Genomic DNA, 17,642 nt, shown 5'->3' with positions numbered 1-17,642 from the left:
CTGAAGCAAACTCACAGTGTTTTGTTTTTAGTTTAGGAGTAAAAGATGCTTTGAAACCCCTAATAGTTTTTTTTTTGCATTCTGTGTACCATTGGGGAAATTTCTCCCCCCCCCCCCCGGTCCTATAGAAGCAACAGAAAATTAGAGGTAATCTCCCAATGTGAAAGTATTTTCCTGTTAGATAGTTGTCCCTAGAAAAGGTAGGAAGATTTATCCTCACCTCATGATCTAGGTTCAACTCTTAGCCCTTGTACACACGGTCAGAGATTCCGACGGAGTGTGTCCTATCGGACAGTTTTGTAAGATATTCCGACTGTGTGTGGTCTCCATCGGACTGTTTCCGTCGGAATATCCAACGGACCAACTTACCGGTAAAATTTTCCGACAAAATGCTCCGATTGGACATACTTCGATCATGTGTAGAGAATTCCGATTGGACAAAGTGCCACGCATGCTCAGATCAAATTACTACATCAAAGCTATTAGCTACTAGCCTGAACGTAGTCCCGTCGCAACGAAATAACGTCATCACGTTCTGAACGATCGGATTTTCCGACAACTTTGTCCGACCGTGTGTATGCAACAGTTTCGGACAAAATCCGGACAAAATCAGACGGATTTGGTTGTCGGAATGTCTGACCGTGTGTACAAGGGCTTACATTCCCTCTCACTTTTTGTGACTACGGACACCAGTACAAAAAGAGGGGTGGCTCTCTCCAATGGAGACATGAACAGCAAAAGAAATCTAAACAAAAAAATAAATAAAATTGTCTATGAGATACAATTGAAACGGACATCTCTACGTAACCAGTCACACTCCTGGCACTTCCTCTTTCAGACCAAGTCATATGGGAAGCCAATATAAACTCAGATTCTTATTTCAAATCTGTATATAATGATTTATGAATACATGGAAATATTAAATAGAGGATGGTTTTATTTGCCTGGAATTACATTTTAACTGTACATTTAGAAATGCCATCAATGTAAAAGATAATAATCACAAAGTTATCTACCAGGGAACTTACCTAAATATCTTGGGTAAAAATACTCCTGTGAAAAAAAATATGATATGGTAAGATATGAGAAGAGGCTAAAACAATAGAGTAATCTAAAGAAAACAAAAATTCACAAAACAATGTTTTCATGATTGAATATATATACACTACATCAGGTTTTCAGAAAGACAGGTATCTGGCACCTGTCAAGAGCCTCCCATCAATGACATCTGAGGTAGGAGTGTTATATGTATTACCACCTCATTTTAGTATCAATTATAAAATGTTATTTTTTATTTAATTTCTTGAAATAAAGGCTGCTGACTCCTACAACATATTAAACTGCTACAATAAATAAAATGCAGGTGCAAGTATTTGCCTACATATACATTTGCTCTACAATGCAAATACCAGCGTCTGCTAATAAAGTACAGGCTGACACAACGCTTATTACAGGACCATTCCTGACATGGTCATCAACGCTGATGAATAGCATCAGGAGGTGATGATCCAAAGCTTGACTTTACAAGCAGAAATTAGAATAAGCAGGCCCTGGTTTATGGACACTCACAAAAGGTGCCTAATAGTACGTTCTATTCAGAATATTACTTTTGCATGAGACAACAGGTTTACAATAAATGGTTACTAAATTTACTGTTTTTTTTATATATATATATATATATATATATATCTTTTATATTAAAGTTTAATACAATACATTTCATAAATAATTATACAGAATATCAATCTTTTAAGACATATATAACTTGAACTGCTATATTTACCATTCCATTTATCTATAACTTAACATAACCCTCCCTAACCCAAAAAAAAAAAAAGAACCCCCCCCCCATCTCCCCTTCTCTCACACCACTCCTTCTCAGTCCTCATTACCCTCTAGCATCAAACAATATCTCTCCATTTTCATAAATGTAAACCATTGCTGCCATGTCTTCTGATATTTTTCCCTAGTTTCCTCCATCGTGTATATTGACTCTTCTATTAATCTTATCTGCTCAATCCTCCTAACCCATTCCTTTACTGTTGGAACCTGTTGGGTTTTCCAGTGGCATGGGATCAAGGCTTTTGCTGCATTCAGCAAGTATGGGGTTAATGTTCGTTTATATTGTGCAACCCCCTTCTCTGTATCGTGGAACAGGCATGTTCATGGGAGTTTTTCAATCCTATCCCCAGTTATCACAAATATTATTTCTATTATTTTATCCCAATAAGTAGTTATTTTAGGGCAGTCCCACCAAAGATGGACATTTACTGTTGATACGGTTTTAAGTAAAGTTCTGGTTGCAGGGCTATTTTACTGCTATATTATAAAGATTATCTGGTAAAAGAATGAAATATTTAAGATAGATGGATAAATCTAACTATAGAGTATGGGTTTGATGAATATCACATGCTTTATAAACACCGCAAGTCCCTTAATACCAGTTTACCCAGCATAGTGTAAAGTAAACAAATTATTAGATAATAATATGGTTACTCCAAGTTCCTTTTATTTAAACAGACATGGTCTATTGCACTAAAAGTGCCAATGCTCTTTGTCATATGTCAATATGGGGAAGTTGGGGGGATACCCAGTAGCAAAAGCAGCCTTTAAAAATGTTTTTATTACAGGTATTTATAATAAAAAAAGATAGAAAATTACATTTCGTATGAACTGCTTCACCTTTCTGGGTAATAACATGGTACAAAGGAAAAAATACACAAAGATCTAAGGTGACATATGAGATATATTAAAGACCTACTAAACTGCTTTGAAAATTACAACAGAAGCCACAATGCATAATTTTTGTGTGGCTCTTGGAACATTGGCATTGGGACATGTATAGAAATGAAGAATTATTGCTCAAAACAAGCAGCAGAAATCAGACCTATGGGGATGATTTTTAAAAACTGGATTAAGGAAGACCAAAGCTAAACTGAAACTTTCCATCCTGTTATAATAAATCTGCCCACCAGAGTGCCATAATACTCCCTAAACAAATTAAAACTGAAACCTAAAAAAATTTAAAATCATAAAATAAGTAAACAAAATCAATGAAAAATGTCAAAGCACCACTCTTGTCAAACAGTAATAAACATGCAATAAAAATGAGCAATTGACTCCTAGCACTGCCACTTGTGTGTGTTGGGTATGGTTTGTTAAAATAAAGACTGACTTGACTCATTACAAGATTTGGCAATAAATTACATACATTGATTTATTACAGGTATTGTTATAGTGCCAGCAATTTACACAGCACTTTACATACTGTACATCAGTCCCTGCATGCAAGAAACCTAGGCTAATGTCCTTATCTCACATGCATACACACATGCAGACATCAGGGCCCATTTGCAAAGGAGACAGTTAACCTACCAATATTTCTGGAGCTTACAACAATATTTAACCTAAATACTAAAGTGGATTTAGGCCTTATTCACACAGACATTAAAAAAATTAAATGCAGCTTTTACGGGCATTTGACTATTGTTTTTCAGCCTCCATGTTAGCATATGCGAACGTGTACACATAGGTGTTTACAGGTGAGGAGGAGCGTTTAGGAGCTAAAAAAAAAAAAAACAAACACCACACACATTACCTGTGCATATGAGCAGAAAAAATGCTTGACACTCCTAAATGCCTACAAACTTGTAGATGTGTAGATGGGCCTAATCCCTAGGTGCGTTTAGTGCTTGAGTGGTCATTCCTTCCAGTGGCCAGAATAAAATAATATTCTGGCTAATGGAATGAATGAATGTCCAAACATGCCTAAACACATGTGCAAAAACAGCTTATGGCAAGATTTCCAGCAGCTTTTTTTCCTGACAGGAGCAAAGGCGTTTAGAAGCACTAGGCAAACAGTAGTATGCATGAGGCCTTAAGGGTAGTTTCTATAGCTCGTTATTGATATTTATGGGGGCACACAAATATTAGCAAACTATGTATATCAGCACTTTTTAATGAGATTTATAGATTTGTAGTAGGCCATTTATTATTAAAGCATATGATCATAATATGGTCTAACATACTTTAGTGGATTCAGTACTTGTGTGTGCACATTATTTAGGATAGTGTCAAATATCTTGTCATGTTAGATTAAAGAGTTAAAGTTCTTGGAAAGGTCTTTCTAAAAATAAACCTGAGACATAAAAGGCCAGAATTAAAATTACCAATAATAATCCTATTTAGGCAAAGGGGACCCAGTGGATAGGTAAATTGTCCACTGAATTCAATCGGTTTATCTTTTTAAAAGCATTTAACTATTGAATCAGAATAGGTCTGCATCTTGGTAAAACCTCAGATACTGGTATCAGCATCACATTTACAAGCCTTGTTACAACCATCTAATGCAGTGTTTCTCAAACTGTCTTACTGCGCACCAAAAAGGATCTAAAAAAAATTTACGGCACACCTGAAAAGATTTACCAATTTTTGTGGTGAAGAACTTATTTATTTTTACATATATATTTAGTTTTAATTTCACTTGCTTCCTTGCTTTTTATTTAACAGTTTTTCTTTCAAAGACTTTATTAAGTATCTCTCCATCACTAAACAATGAACAAACTTTATAAGCATCAATGTTAGAATGGAACGGTCTCTATTATTATAATTAGAGTAATCGAGTTCTCCCGAGAATGTTACTTTTTAACGTTTGCAACATTTACCATTTCATTTTTCAATATGTTCAAGGGTTCAAAGCGCCAGTTTGAGAATCACTGATCTAATGTAATCTGATTTTATCTAATCTAATGATTCAAGTATCAGCTAAAAAATATCCAATCCTCATAATGGCTCTAGACCAGGAATGTCCAAAGTCCGGGCCATGTTGCGGTTTAGAACGGCCTGCCTGGTAATTTGGACATGTATATCTTTTGTGGCCCCCCAACGAATCCCCGAGCACCGGGTCCCACAAAAGATATAGAGATAGATTATATATATATATATATATATATATATATATATGCTGGTTGCCTTGGAGAGGACAGGACGAGTGCCGTACATACAGGAAAACGTCCTGTTTACATGGTGGCCTCTGTAATAGGAATTACCGTCTCCTGCGCTGCCACTGGATGACTGTTCTGGCCATCATAGGAGGCGAGAAAAAAAAGGAGTTTCTCCTGTATGTAATCTGTTGGCGCCCATCCCGTCCCCTCCCTGTCCCCTTCAAGGCTGCAGATGGGCATGAATCAGGCCACACTGATGGCAATGGTGGGGGCTGCATTCATGGCATGGGGGGGGGGGGGAGACTGCATTCATGGCATCGGGGGTGGGGCTGCATTCATGGCAGCAGGGGCGGGGCTGCATTCATGGCAGCAGGGGCGGGGCTGCATTCATGGCAGCAGGGGCGGGGCTGCATTCATGGCAGCAGGGGCGGGGCTGCATTCATGGCAGCAGGGGCGGAGCTGCATTCATGGCAGCAGGGATGGGGCTGCATTCATGGCAATGGTGGGGGGCTGCAGTCATGGCAATGGTGGGGGGCTGCAGTCATGGCAATGGTGGGGGGCTGCATATGGGCACTGATCCTTATTTTGCTTCACAGTTCTTTATTTAAAATTTAAGCTTTTTTCCGGAAACTTCCCTCTTAAAGTGAAGGTGCGTGTTATACCGCATATACAAATAACACGCCCAAGCTCATCTCATCACCACACACAGCCACAAAGGCAAGATAATTGTTGGGCAGTGTATTTGTGCTCAGATGAACACATCTGGACCGAATTTTAATGGTTCAAAGAATGTCAGGCAAAATGGTTGGCCTTCACACATGTTTACTTCACCAAATATGGCCTAGACAGATGCCTGCCATGGGATATTTGCACCAATGTTGGTCTGACCAATTGTGAAGGATCAACAGACCTGTAATGTCCATTGACATCTTTACGCTTGTTCTTATTCAGCAAGATTACTGTTGATAGATCAAGGATGCCTCCTGACAAATGCTGCTGGCCTTACAATTACATTCTGAATGCGCTTTACAGTACAGCCATTAGCACTCACTTACTACAAAAGATCAAAAAATAAATAGATATAGTCAAAGCATTACATAGAACCTTTTCACATATTAACTTTTTGAAAGGTAATGTCATTTTAAATTTCACGAAGAAGCGGAGCACAAAGAGCCTGTGTATAATTGTACAATTGTTTTGAATGATGGCTGTGAAGAAATACAGGACTCCAATGGCCTTCTGTTCCCCAACACTCACATAAGCTGCCCTTTGTCTAAAACCTTTCACAAAAGGAAGCAGATGAATTAGAATTGGTAGCTCGAGCTGGCAGACCAGCTATTCCATCTGACAGCAGAGATCTCATAGCGCCTTCCCTTTAAATTGCAGGATTAGGCCAACCTTGAACATCAGACCTAAAAGCTGCTGGACATCAGAGAAAACATCTGTGAGACATAAACCGAACTGTTAGTATCAATATCTCAAAGAGCCAATTAGTGCCCTTAGCATGTAAAAGCCAATAACGAAGCTGTCCAAGATCAATATGTGAAAGACAGGCCCTGTATGAGAGCCATGACTGGCACATTGTCTGTAGACAGAAGAGAGAAGTGTGCAGACTGAGGCTTACAAAGAATAACTATACTTTGTGCAGCTGCTACTCAGCAAGACAGAAACCAGCAAGGTTAGACGTTACTTGAATATATACTGTATATGGTCTGGGTGCCACATTTTAGTCCAACATATGCTTTTACTGAATTTTCTTTAGCCTGGAGTTACTTTTCTGGATGTTCTTCAGTGAAATGTCCTTTCTGCACCAATGACTGACTTCTAATAGACAGCTCTCTTCAGTAAATCGGTGCTTTACTTTGTGTCATGCAATCAATTACTCCACCCTGACAGGCATAATATAGATCAGTTCTTAATTATGCTGGACACATAATTATCCTGTCCATCAATATGACTTTGCTGCCTTAGATTTGCTGTTGAAAAAAGTCACAATACCGTCAGCATAAAATGCTCTTCCGAATATCAGCAGAATGATGCTTTTCATTAAAAAATGCGTGGCAAAGAACTGAAGACTTTATAATTAATGAAAATAATTATATTTCATTAGAGAAGAATTCTGTGGAAGAATGATCTAATCCAGTGGTCTCCAAACTGTTGCCCGAGGGCCACAGGGGGCCCTTGCTTGCCTTTATCTGGCCCTAGGGACACTATTCCTTCTACTGATATGACACACTGTACTGCCATCTGACACCAACAATGGGGCACTGTTCCTCTCTATTAAACCAACAATGGGGCACTATCACAAAGTACCAAATATGGCAATGTTTACTTTCACTGATACTAGGAACATTTCTGCTTCCGCTGGCCACACACTGAAGGACAATAAACTGACCCTTTGTTTAGAATGTTTGGAGACCCCGGATCTAATCTGTATCAATCATAAATAAGAAATTCAAACACAGATTTTACTATACCAGAAAAACCCTTTTTCTTTCCAAACACCCAAAGTTATATTTGATATAAGTGGGACAGCTCACAGTATGCAGAAACGTTCTAAACTTTGTTACTTTGTCAAACTCAAGGACATCTGTATATATCTGCAACTTTTGTTTCTAGATAAGAGATGGACTTGCTTTGTAGTTATATTGCGCATTGAATTGTATGTTCTCCGTTATTTGTGTATGCTATTCCTGTATACTCCATTTTTTTTCCCCTAAGCAATAAACATAATACACAAAAGGTAAACCATTTAAATAAATTGTGCCAATTTATTAAAAATAAAAGCATCAAACACACAAATGAAGCAGTGGGGTTGATTTACTAAAGGCAAATAGGCTGGTCACTTAGCAAAGAAAGTTGAATTTTGCAAGGGAATTATCCACATGGCTTAGTGAATGGTCACATTTCACTTTCCAAAGAAGATACAATCATGTGGAAGAAGATGCATTTTTGCTAGCACATAACTGGATGATGGAAGTCAGCAAAGCTTCATCTTATTCACCTAAATTCCCTTGCAAAGTGAGCAGTCTATTTGCCTTTAGTAAATCAACCCACTGTATCAAAAAATGTGTATGGTGATTGCTTCAGTTTTTACGCACTTGCCTAACTGTTAAAGGATAAGTTCACCTGTTGCAACATGTTACATGTTCCTCCCTAAATATGTGTGGAACATGTAACATATTCCAGCTCCTCCCACTTGTTACACTGATCTCCCCCACCCTGTGACAGCAGGCAGGAGATCTTCTCCCAGCACACCCTGTCACAATTTAAAAACAGCGTGGCATCCATTGTGGCTGACAGCTTGTAGTTTTCAATGAACTGCGAGGGCACAGATGAGCACACTCGGCGTTCATTCACAAGTCCTGCAGCTTGCAAATAGTCAACCATATCGGAGGTACAGACAGGGCCGTTTTTAAGGCAGGGCAAAAGGGGCAGCTGCCCTGGGACCTGCCATTGTTGTGGGGCCCAAAGCAGCTGCCTTATACTTGCCAACTATCCTGGTTTAAATTCCCTTGTCTCTTGAGGTTTTAGTCCTGTGCTGTGTCCCAATATCTCAGTGTGAATTGCTGCTACTAATGTTGCCCTCTATTGTTGTGTACAGGTGACTCACCTGCAGACCCTTTGTTTACATGTAAATTACCGGCATTCATATGTAAATAGTGTCTGCCAGTAGCATTGATATGTATATCATGCCCCCCTCAGGTCATATCCACAGTAATCTCTAGCAACCAATCAACAAGCAGAAAGCATGTGCTGTAACCTCTAGCAACTAAGTGAGCCGTAATGTGTGCTGTAACCTCTAGCAACCAGTCAGTGAGCAGTAATGATACACTGTAACCTCTGGCAACCATGGAAATAGCTGCCTGATCTGATTCAGTAAACTGATTTTGAGTCTAGCTGCTATTTATTGTATGTCTCAGAGCAAGTGGAGAGCGAATCTGCATGGGGAGGTGGGAGGGCCCCCAAAAAAAGTTTTGCCCAGGGTCCAATCAATATTAAAGATGGCCCTGGGTACGGGCTGAAACCCACACGGCTTGCCTGCAGAAGTCCGACATTGCACCCCTGATCCACTAATCATAAGTACAATTCCATGCTATTGCAGGAAAACGTTATGCATTTTTTTTTCTGTAAAAAAATTGTATTTATGATTTTTTTCTAAAAAGGTGAACTTAGCCTTTTAATAATAACATTATTATATAAAGAAACCCGAAATGTTTTGATTGATGCTGCGTATTTGATCATTAGATTGTTTAGATTTAATTTGTCAGATATAAGCCTTGGTTTACACTAGTGCTGCTGCATAACCATTTTGAGTTCATTAAGTTTTGGATGCATTCTCATACTTCATGTGGCAGAGACTGATCGTTAAACACAAAACCCTGCCAAAGATGCTTATACATGCAGATTTCACATGCTTCGATTGATGTCCATGGGACCAAAAATGCATTGTGCTGAAAAGAAGTACCTGCACCTTTTCAAAAATGCACCCCATTGAATTGATATAAATAGGCACCATAGAACATAATGTGATTTCCATAATAGTGCATTACAGCAAGACGGCAGATGCAGGTGAAAATTGCATTAGTGATTCGTTTATGGACTCATTTATTACATAATTTTGTATACAAAAAAATACCCATAATGACCCTTAAGGACCTATGTAGCCTAAAAAACACCAATTTAAAATACAAAACAAAAAAAAAAAAAAACCCCAAGCTAAGTACATTAAAATATCATAGAAAAAAAAGTGTTATAAGTTTCAGAATCTAACTGTGCCAAGCTATGAACTCCGGCAGCAGCAGCCAGTCAGTACGTATGCCTCACACAGATTCACAGAGGGAACAGGGGGAGGCCACGCCACTTGTAGGCAAGCATTTCAGAATATGCATTATGATTGTTGAGTAGCCAGAAGCAAGAGCAAGGGAGATCCACTCTCAAATTTATATCAAGTGTGCTTTCAAGCACCCAAAGCATTACTAAACCCAAGAAGAAAAAAAAATGTTGCAGCTTACCAGACCTTTGTTTTCTTTTCTTTTTTTATGGCTAACAAAATGTTTAGCAAGTACAAAAAATACCTATTGATCTTGCAAAAAAAAATGCAACGTCCATGTCACATTCTGTGAGATGAAAAAAACAGTATTAACAGCATTATCTCTCTTTGGCAAAAAATTTGTCTTATCAATCCACCATATAATTGACATGGCCAAAGCCAGACATGTTTGAAGTCCAGCCTGTTTGACAAACCATGGCTCCTTCCATAGATAGCAAGGAGAAATTGTAGGGATAAAGGGACCAAAAGTGTGTTATTTGAAGCATCACCAGGTGAAAAAAAAAAAAAAAAAAAAAAAAAAAAATAAAAACATATTTGAGGGTTGTAATCTCCAATATATTCCACTCTTGTTTTGTGGTTTAGATTGGGAGTTTAAATTACAGGGTCTGCCTTTTAAATATGACCCACTCCCCCTTACTGAATAATATGCAGAATAAAAAACACCTGTAGCGGAAAAATTAGCACACATTTTATTCCACACGGGATTATTAACCTAGTAATTCCAAATAAATGCATTGGATTGCGTGGGAAAGTGGCCCCTGATAAATTTTTATTGCTGTTTTTCACCAAAACCTGTTGCATCTAGAATTAGACCCCTTTTACACTGAGGCAGTTTTCAGCCTTTTTTTTTACTTTTTTACCTTTAATATATTTCGATTTTTTTTCAGTTTAGAAAAGCGAATCCATTGTCAGCTTGCAGAATAATATCTCTACAGCAACAAATTTTGACCTAGAAGCATTTACAATCCAAATGGAATGGAATACAACTATATTACAAGGCGACTATTACTACAGATTAAAGTATATCCAAAGCCATTTTTTTTTTGTTTTGATTGGGTAGGGATGGGTTAAAACTTGCTGTCTGCATTAAGACCCCTTTCAGACTGGGGCACCTGTGCGTTAGCGGTAAAGCGGCGCTAGTTTTAGCAGGGCTTTATCGCAGTTATAGCAGCACTTTTCGGCCACTAGCAGAGTGCTTTTAACCCCCACTAGCGGCCGAGAAAAGGGTTAAATGCGCCCGCTGATTTCAATGGCAGGGGCAGTTTAGGAGCGGTGTATTCACCGCTCCTGCACCGCCTCAAAGATGCTGCTTGCAGGACTTTTTTTTCCGTCCTGCAAGCGCACCGCCTCAGTGTGAAAGCGGGCTTTCACACTGGGAGGCTTGAGAGTCGCTTTACAGGTGCTATTTTTAGAGCTAAAATGACTGAAACGTGCCCCAGTGTGAAAGAAGCTTTATTGAAAGTTTTTCTTTTTAGATTTGCATTTAAACACACAAAGGAATGTCTTTACAGTCAGAATGGGCAACAGTGAGTTTGCTTAACTAATACTAGAGAGTGCACAATCTGGTGCAGTTGTGCATGGTAGCTAAACAGATTCTAATTTCAGTTTGTTCAAATAAGCTTTGACCAAAACAATTGGAACCAGAGCTTCACAGGTTGCCTCTTCTACTCCTCCATGATGACATCACGGAGCTGGTGGATGTTAGAGACCTTGCTCTCCTCCACCTTCCGTTTGAGGATGCCCCACAAATGCTCAATAGGGTTTAGGTCTGGAGACATATTTGGCCAGTCCATCACCTTTATCCTTAGCAAAGCAGTGGTCACCTTGGAGGTGTGTTTGGGGTCGTTATGTTGGAATACTGCCCTGCGACTCAAACTCTGAAGAGAGGGGACCATGCGCTGCTTTAGTCTGTCACAGTACATGTTGGCATTCATGGTTCCCTCAATGAACTGTGGCTCCCCAGTGCCGGCAGCACGCATGCAGCCCCAAGCCATGACACTCCCACCACCATGCTTGACAGCAGGCAAGACACACTTGTCTTTTTACTCCTCACCTGGTTGCCCCCACACATGCTTGACACCATTTGAACCAAATAAGTCGGTTAATAAGTCTCATCAGACTACAGGTTCCAGTAATCCATGTCCTTAGTTTGCTTGTCTTCAGCAAACTGTTTGCGGGCTTTCTTGTGCATCGTCTTTAGAAGAGGCTTCCTTCGGGGACGACAGCCAAGCAGACCAATTTGATGCAGTGTGCGGAGTATGGTCTGAGCACTGACAGGCTGACCAACACCCCTTCAACCTCTGCAGCAATGCTGACAGCACTCATATGTATTTCCCAAAGACAACCTCTGGGCACGTGCACTCAACTTCTTTTGGTCGACCATGGCAAGGCCTGTTTTGAGTGGAACCTGTCCTGTTAAATTGCTGTATAGTCTTGGCCACTGTGCTGCAGCTCAATTTCAGGGTCTTGGCAATCTTCTTATAGCCTAGACCATCTTTATGTAGAGCAACAATTCTTTTTTTTTCAGATCCTTAGAGAGTTCTTGAATGAGAGAGAGAGTGATAACACCAAATTTAACACAGCTGTTCCCCATTCACACCTAAGACCTTATAACACATGACACCAGGAAGGGAAAATGGCTAATTGTGCCCAATTTGGACATTTTCACTTAGGGGTGTACTCACTTTTGTTGCCAGAAGGTTAGACATAATGGATGTGTGTTGAGTTATTTTGAAGGGGCAGCAAATGTACACGGTTATACAAGCTGTACACTCACTACTTTACATTGTAGCAAAGTGTAATTTCCTTCAGTGTTGCCACATGAAAAGTTAGAATAAAATATTTACAAAAATGTGAGGGGTGTACTCACTTTTGTGAAATACTGTACAAGTGTATCTATGGTCAAAATGTAAAATTATATATTAATTTCGACATTGTATATCAATTATTTCTAGCCTACTTCTAATAATTTGAAAAAAATTTAAGTTTGTAAACATACTTTGGGAAAAATCTCACACATTTACTTCCTTATGATGTAAACCCTCACATATACCCAGTGAAGTGAATAGCCTCAGATGATACACAGATGAAAAATCTCCCTACACAAGTTTTACTGTCTTTCCCATTCTACACTCTTTGGAAGGAGCAGGTCCTGTTAAAAATCTTGTTCCCTCATTCAGCAGTGGGTGTAGAGTCTGGGCTTACACTCAGAGCTGATTGGAGGAAAGGGACACTCCCCCCTCCCCACACTCCACATAGGCAGATTAATAAAGGAACATTCAGAGCTGTACTGTGAATAGACAAGCTCTCTGCTTATCTACCTCTAAGCTCACTCCCCAACACAATTTTTCAGCTGCTGTTATCTTGTGTGTCAGAGAACTTGTCAGAAGTGACTCTGCTAACAGAGGAATGGAGCAGTAGAAAGACAGGGCACTTAGAGCTTTGGAGAGAGATAAGTAAAACTGTAGACATATGTGCCCAGGTCATGAATGGAGTTTACAACTACTTTGAATTCTGTGCCACATATTCACTGTGCAACAGAGGAGCTGAGATGAGGAGGAGTTCAGGGAGCAGATAGAAATCACTGCTTGCAGGCAGCAAGGTACCATGGGATATATAGTCTTTGGAAATTGAAAGTAAACCAAATAAGCAGAGGAGCAGCTGCAAAGCATGCAGGGAATCCAGATAGTTGTAGAGAGATATGGCCAGCAGACAGCACTGACAACATGAAAGGGGATTTTTCAAGTAAGTTTATATTGGATTGCCAAAATAACTATTGTTTGTATTTTTATTACGATGCTGATGTTATTAAATGAAAGTGTATGCTGTCACTATAGAACTCCTTTAACCACTTGCTTACTGGGCACTTAAACCCCCCTCAGTCCCAGACCAATTTTCAGCTTTCAGCGCTGATGCACTTTGAATGACAACACTGTACCCAAATGAAATTTTTATCATTTTTTTCCCACAAATAGAGCTTTCTTTTGGTGGTATTTAGTTACAGCTCGGAGTTTTATTTTTTGCTAAACAAACAAAAAAAGATGCAAAAAAAAAAATAAAATCATGTTTTAATAGTTTGTTATAAAATTTTGCAAACGGGTCATTTTACTCCTTCATTGAAGTGCGCTGATCAGGCGGCACTGATAGGCTGCATTGGTGGGCACTGATGGGCTGCATTGGTGGGCACTGATGGGCTGCATTGGTGGGCACTGATGGGCATAGTTAAGGCAGCACTAATAGGCACAGATAAGGCGGCACCGATGGGCGCAGATAAGGCGGCACTGCTGGGCACTGATGGGCGGCACTGGGGTGCAGCACCTTTGAGGCAGATTGTGGGCACTGTGGGTGGCACTGCTGGGTGGCACTACTGGGTGGCACTGCTGGGTGGCACTGACGGGGGGCACTTTTATTCAGGATGGCTCTGCAGGGGGCAGGTGGGCACTGGCAGGGGGCAGGTGGTCGCTTGTATTGCTGGCCGTGATCGGGACTGATGTCCCGATCACGGCCGCCGGTGATCGGCTTTTTTTTTTTCTCCTCGCGCTGTCAGCGCGAGGAGGAATAATAGCAGATTACCAGCTCCGTTCTATCACATGATCAGCTGTCATTGGCTGACAGCTGATCACGTGATAAGGGGTCGGGATCGACCCCTTGCACGGATCGGTGATCAGGCGAGTCTCATGGACTCGCCGATCACAGAGCGCGCCGCGCGCGCCCCTCAGGGGGCGCGCAGGCCGCTCGTGCACGGGACGACGTCAATAGACGTAGTCCCGGAAAAGTAGGTCCGCGCTAATGCCGTCATTTGGCAATAGCGCGGATCCCAAGTGGTTAAAGTGGCTGTAAATGCTTTTAAAGAAAAAATCAAAAAAATAAAAAAAAACCCTGCAAGACAAAGTCATAATGAGCTAGCATGCGGTCCCCGCTCCGGCAGCTGACATCTCTCCAGGGGTTTACTTCCGGGTATCGTGGCTCCAGCTCTGTGATTGGCTGAAGCCGTGATGACATTACTCCTACAAATGCGCACGGGAGCCGCCGGTGACGGCACAGTACAACTGAAGCAACAGCATGTACGGGCCATTGCTTCAGTTTGCTTAAGTGCGCATGTGCCGATGACGTCGGCACATGCAAATACAGGGATATCTCCTAAACCGTGCAGGTGTAGCTACAGGTAAGCCTAATTATAGGCTTGCCTGTAGTCAAAAGTGGTTGTAAAGGGTTTACAACCAATTTAAATAACTTACAATGCAAACAGCTAAATATATATGTGTCCATAAATTTTTAATAACTTTCAGTGGATACAAGAATGGCTGGGATGGGAAGATTGTCAAAGACTATAAAAAATGCATTAACTGCAGACTAAAAGATTTTGTGGGCACCACTTTAGCCAGCTTCCTTGTCATTGTGTTTCTATTAGCCTATACCCAAAAGACAAGTAAAATATTACCTAAACTACTCAAGCTACTTGTACACTGGAGCGGCGCTTTACAGCTGTTATAGCGGTACCACTTTTTGGGCAGTAGCAGGGAGCTTTTAACCCCCAAGAAGGTTAAAAAGGGGTTAAACACATCCATGATGCAGCGTTTGGCTTTTAAGGCACTTTGGAAGTGGTGCCCATTCATTCCAATGGCTGGGGCAGTGTAGGAGCGCTGTATACAGTGCTCCCACACTGCCCCAAAGATGCTGCTGATTTCAATGGCAGTTTAGGAGCTGTGGTGCCCATTCATTCCAATGGCCAGGGGCGGTGTAGGAGTGCTGTATACACCGCTCCCGCACCACCCCAAAGATGTTTTGTCCCATCCTGCAAGTGCACCACCCCAGTGTGAAAGCATTCAGGCTTTCACACTGGGGTGGCTTGAGAGGCAGAGTTTTCGGGCACTATTTTTAGCTTTAAAATGGCTGAAAACTGCCTCAGTGTGAAAGGGGTCTGTCTAAGACACAGAAATATGTAATTTCTTCAAAGTGATCTTGTGGTGAAATGGAATGGTACTCTGCACAGTGTATGTTCAGCAGTGCACAATACCATCCCATCTCACAAGATCACCTTCAAGAGAGGATCTACTTCTCTTTGCAAAAAAATTTTTTAAAACATTTTATCACAACAGGGATCTCTCATTTGTCATAAATGTGCGGCGCAAAACTACAAAAGGTGAAAGAATAAAGTGGATGTAAACCCTCACATATACCCAGTTAAGTGAACAGCCTCAGATGATACAGCGATGAAACAAATCTCCCTACATAAGTTTTACTTGTACATCTGCTGTCTTCAGCTTTATGGATTCTTTAGAAAGTTCAGATCATGTTAGGAGATTTTCTCTTCCTATTCAGCACTGCAGTGAAGTCTAGCCATACAGCCAAGACAGATGATTGGAGGAAAGGCACACCCCCTCTCCTCACAGGTAGGGACTTTCAGATCTGTTCATTGAATAGTTCAGCACTCCTCCCCAACACAAAACTTGGGCTGCTTTTATCATGTGTCGGAAAACTTTTCAGGCTGATAACATAAGAACGGAGCAGGAGACAGCTACAGGACATAGTGCTTGGAAGGGAGATAAGAAAACACTGCAAATATATCTGGCCAGCTCAAATTTAATGAATCGGGTTTACATCCACTTTAAAAAGGTAATGGCCTCTGAAGGTGCAGGTTTATACAGGGTAACAACTTCTGCATAAAATACCATTACTGTGAGATACCTCCAAGAACCCATCACAAGATTTCACCAGTATGCGGCTACTTTGGGGAACACATAACATGAATTCTGATTTAACCACAGTACTTAACAGGCAATTTGACCTGTATAGGAGGTATGAGACTATATGCAGGACAGGATTACTTTGTATTTAATCATGCCTCCACTTAAAATAGTTGCAAATAAGAAGTCTGTCACTGCCCATGCTGGGGAGATTCACCTTCACTAGTGGTCCTAGTGATCATTGCCACCAGCAAAAAAAGTGATAGGAATTCCAACATTTTGAAATTTGCCTCTAAACTTTCTAAACAAAAGGGCTGGTTTACTGTCCTTCAGGCTTTATGGGAGTGGGACTGAGGCCAGTGGAAGTAGAAAATGCCCCACCATTGGTATCCTTGGGAGCAAGAGTGCACCATCATTAGTGTCAGTGGGAAGAAGAGTGTCCCATTATTGGTGTTAATAAAAGTAATAGTGCCATATTGTTGGTATCAGTGACAGGATTTATGAACCATCCTTGGTGTCGGTGGGAGGAGTTCCCCAAGGGACAGATAAAGGAAAGCATAGGGCCACAGTTTGGAGACCAGTGCTCTAGAATAAAGGAAAATATTCCATTTGAAAACAGGTTCTAGAGACAACTTTCTCAGAGGATCTTTCCCCTAGCTTTGGGGAACTTTCTGTACTTGCGAAGGCAATTATGGAACTAAACTACAATTAGTTCTATACCAGTATATGCAGACTGTAGTCAATTAAATGCAACTTTTCTTACAAGCTATCGCAGAATTATTTCTCCAGCTTATTTTTTTCTAAAATGCCACAAGGAAAAATAATTAAATTGATATTCTTCAAATGAAAGGCTTGGCTATGACCTTATAACCTATAAACTATTGTACTGGGTGTGATGGTACACAGAAAAAAACATAAAACAAAACAAAGTATTATTGTAAAAAGGAATTGTAATTACTTAAAAACTGTATCTCGTTGACTGTTGTTGGCTATGTTGTCTTATGTTCAAATCTAATTGTGCTTTCTGGTTATCGAATGGACAAGGCAGGGTGGCAGAAATCAATAAATTACCTAATGGTGATGACCTCACTCTCCACCTCTACCCTGTGAAGAGGTCACATGTGTGCATTTAATTCTTAAGGTCACCAGAAATCCTAGTACAGACACCCTCTGGCAATA

The 17,642-nt window shown here is 40.5% G+C and overlaps 1 protein-coding gene across 2 annotated transcripts in view; it reads right to left on the bottom strand.

The window, feature by feature from the left end:
• The window catches only part of GAS6 (growth arrest specific 6), a 118,227-nt gene that overhangs the window by 87,589 nt on the left and 12,996 nt on the right, over window positions 1-17,642 (bottom strand). For both annotated transcript variants that reach the window (XM_077482703.1, XM_077482702.1), the window contains exon 3: window positions 1,029-1,053. In XM_077482703.1, the coding sequence (XP_077338829.1) occupies window positions 1,029-1,053 (25 nt within the window). The remainder of the gene's footprint in view (window positions 1-1,028; window positions 1,054-17,642) is intronic.

The sequence above is a fragment of the Lithobates pipiens genome, unplaced genomic scaffold, assembly GCF_037356315.1.
Source record: "Lithobates pipiens isolate NorthernLeopardFrog02 unplaced genomic scaffold, aLitPip1_a1.2 Scaffold_16, whole genome shotgun sequence".
Classification (NCBI taxonomy): Eukaryota; Metazoa; Chordata; class Amphibia; order Anura; family Ranidae; genus Lithobates; species Lithobates pipiens.
This window is presented reverse-complemented; position numbering and strand designations above follow the sequence as displayed.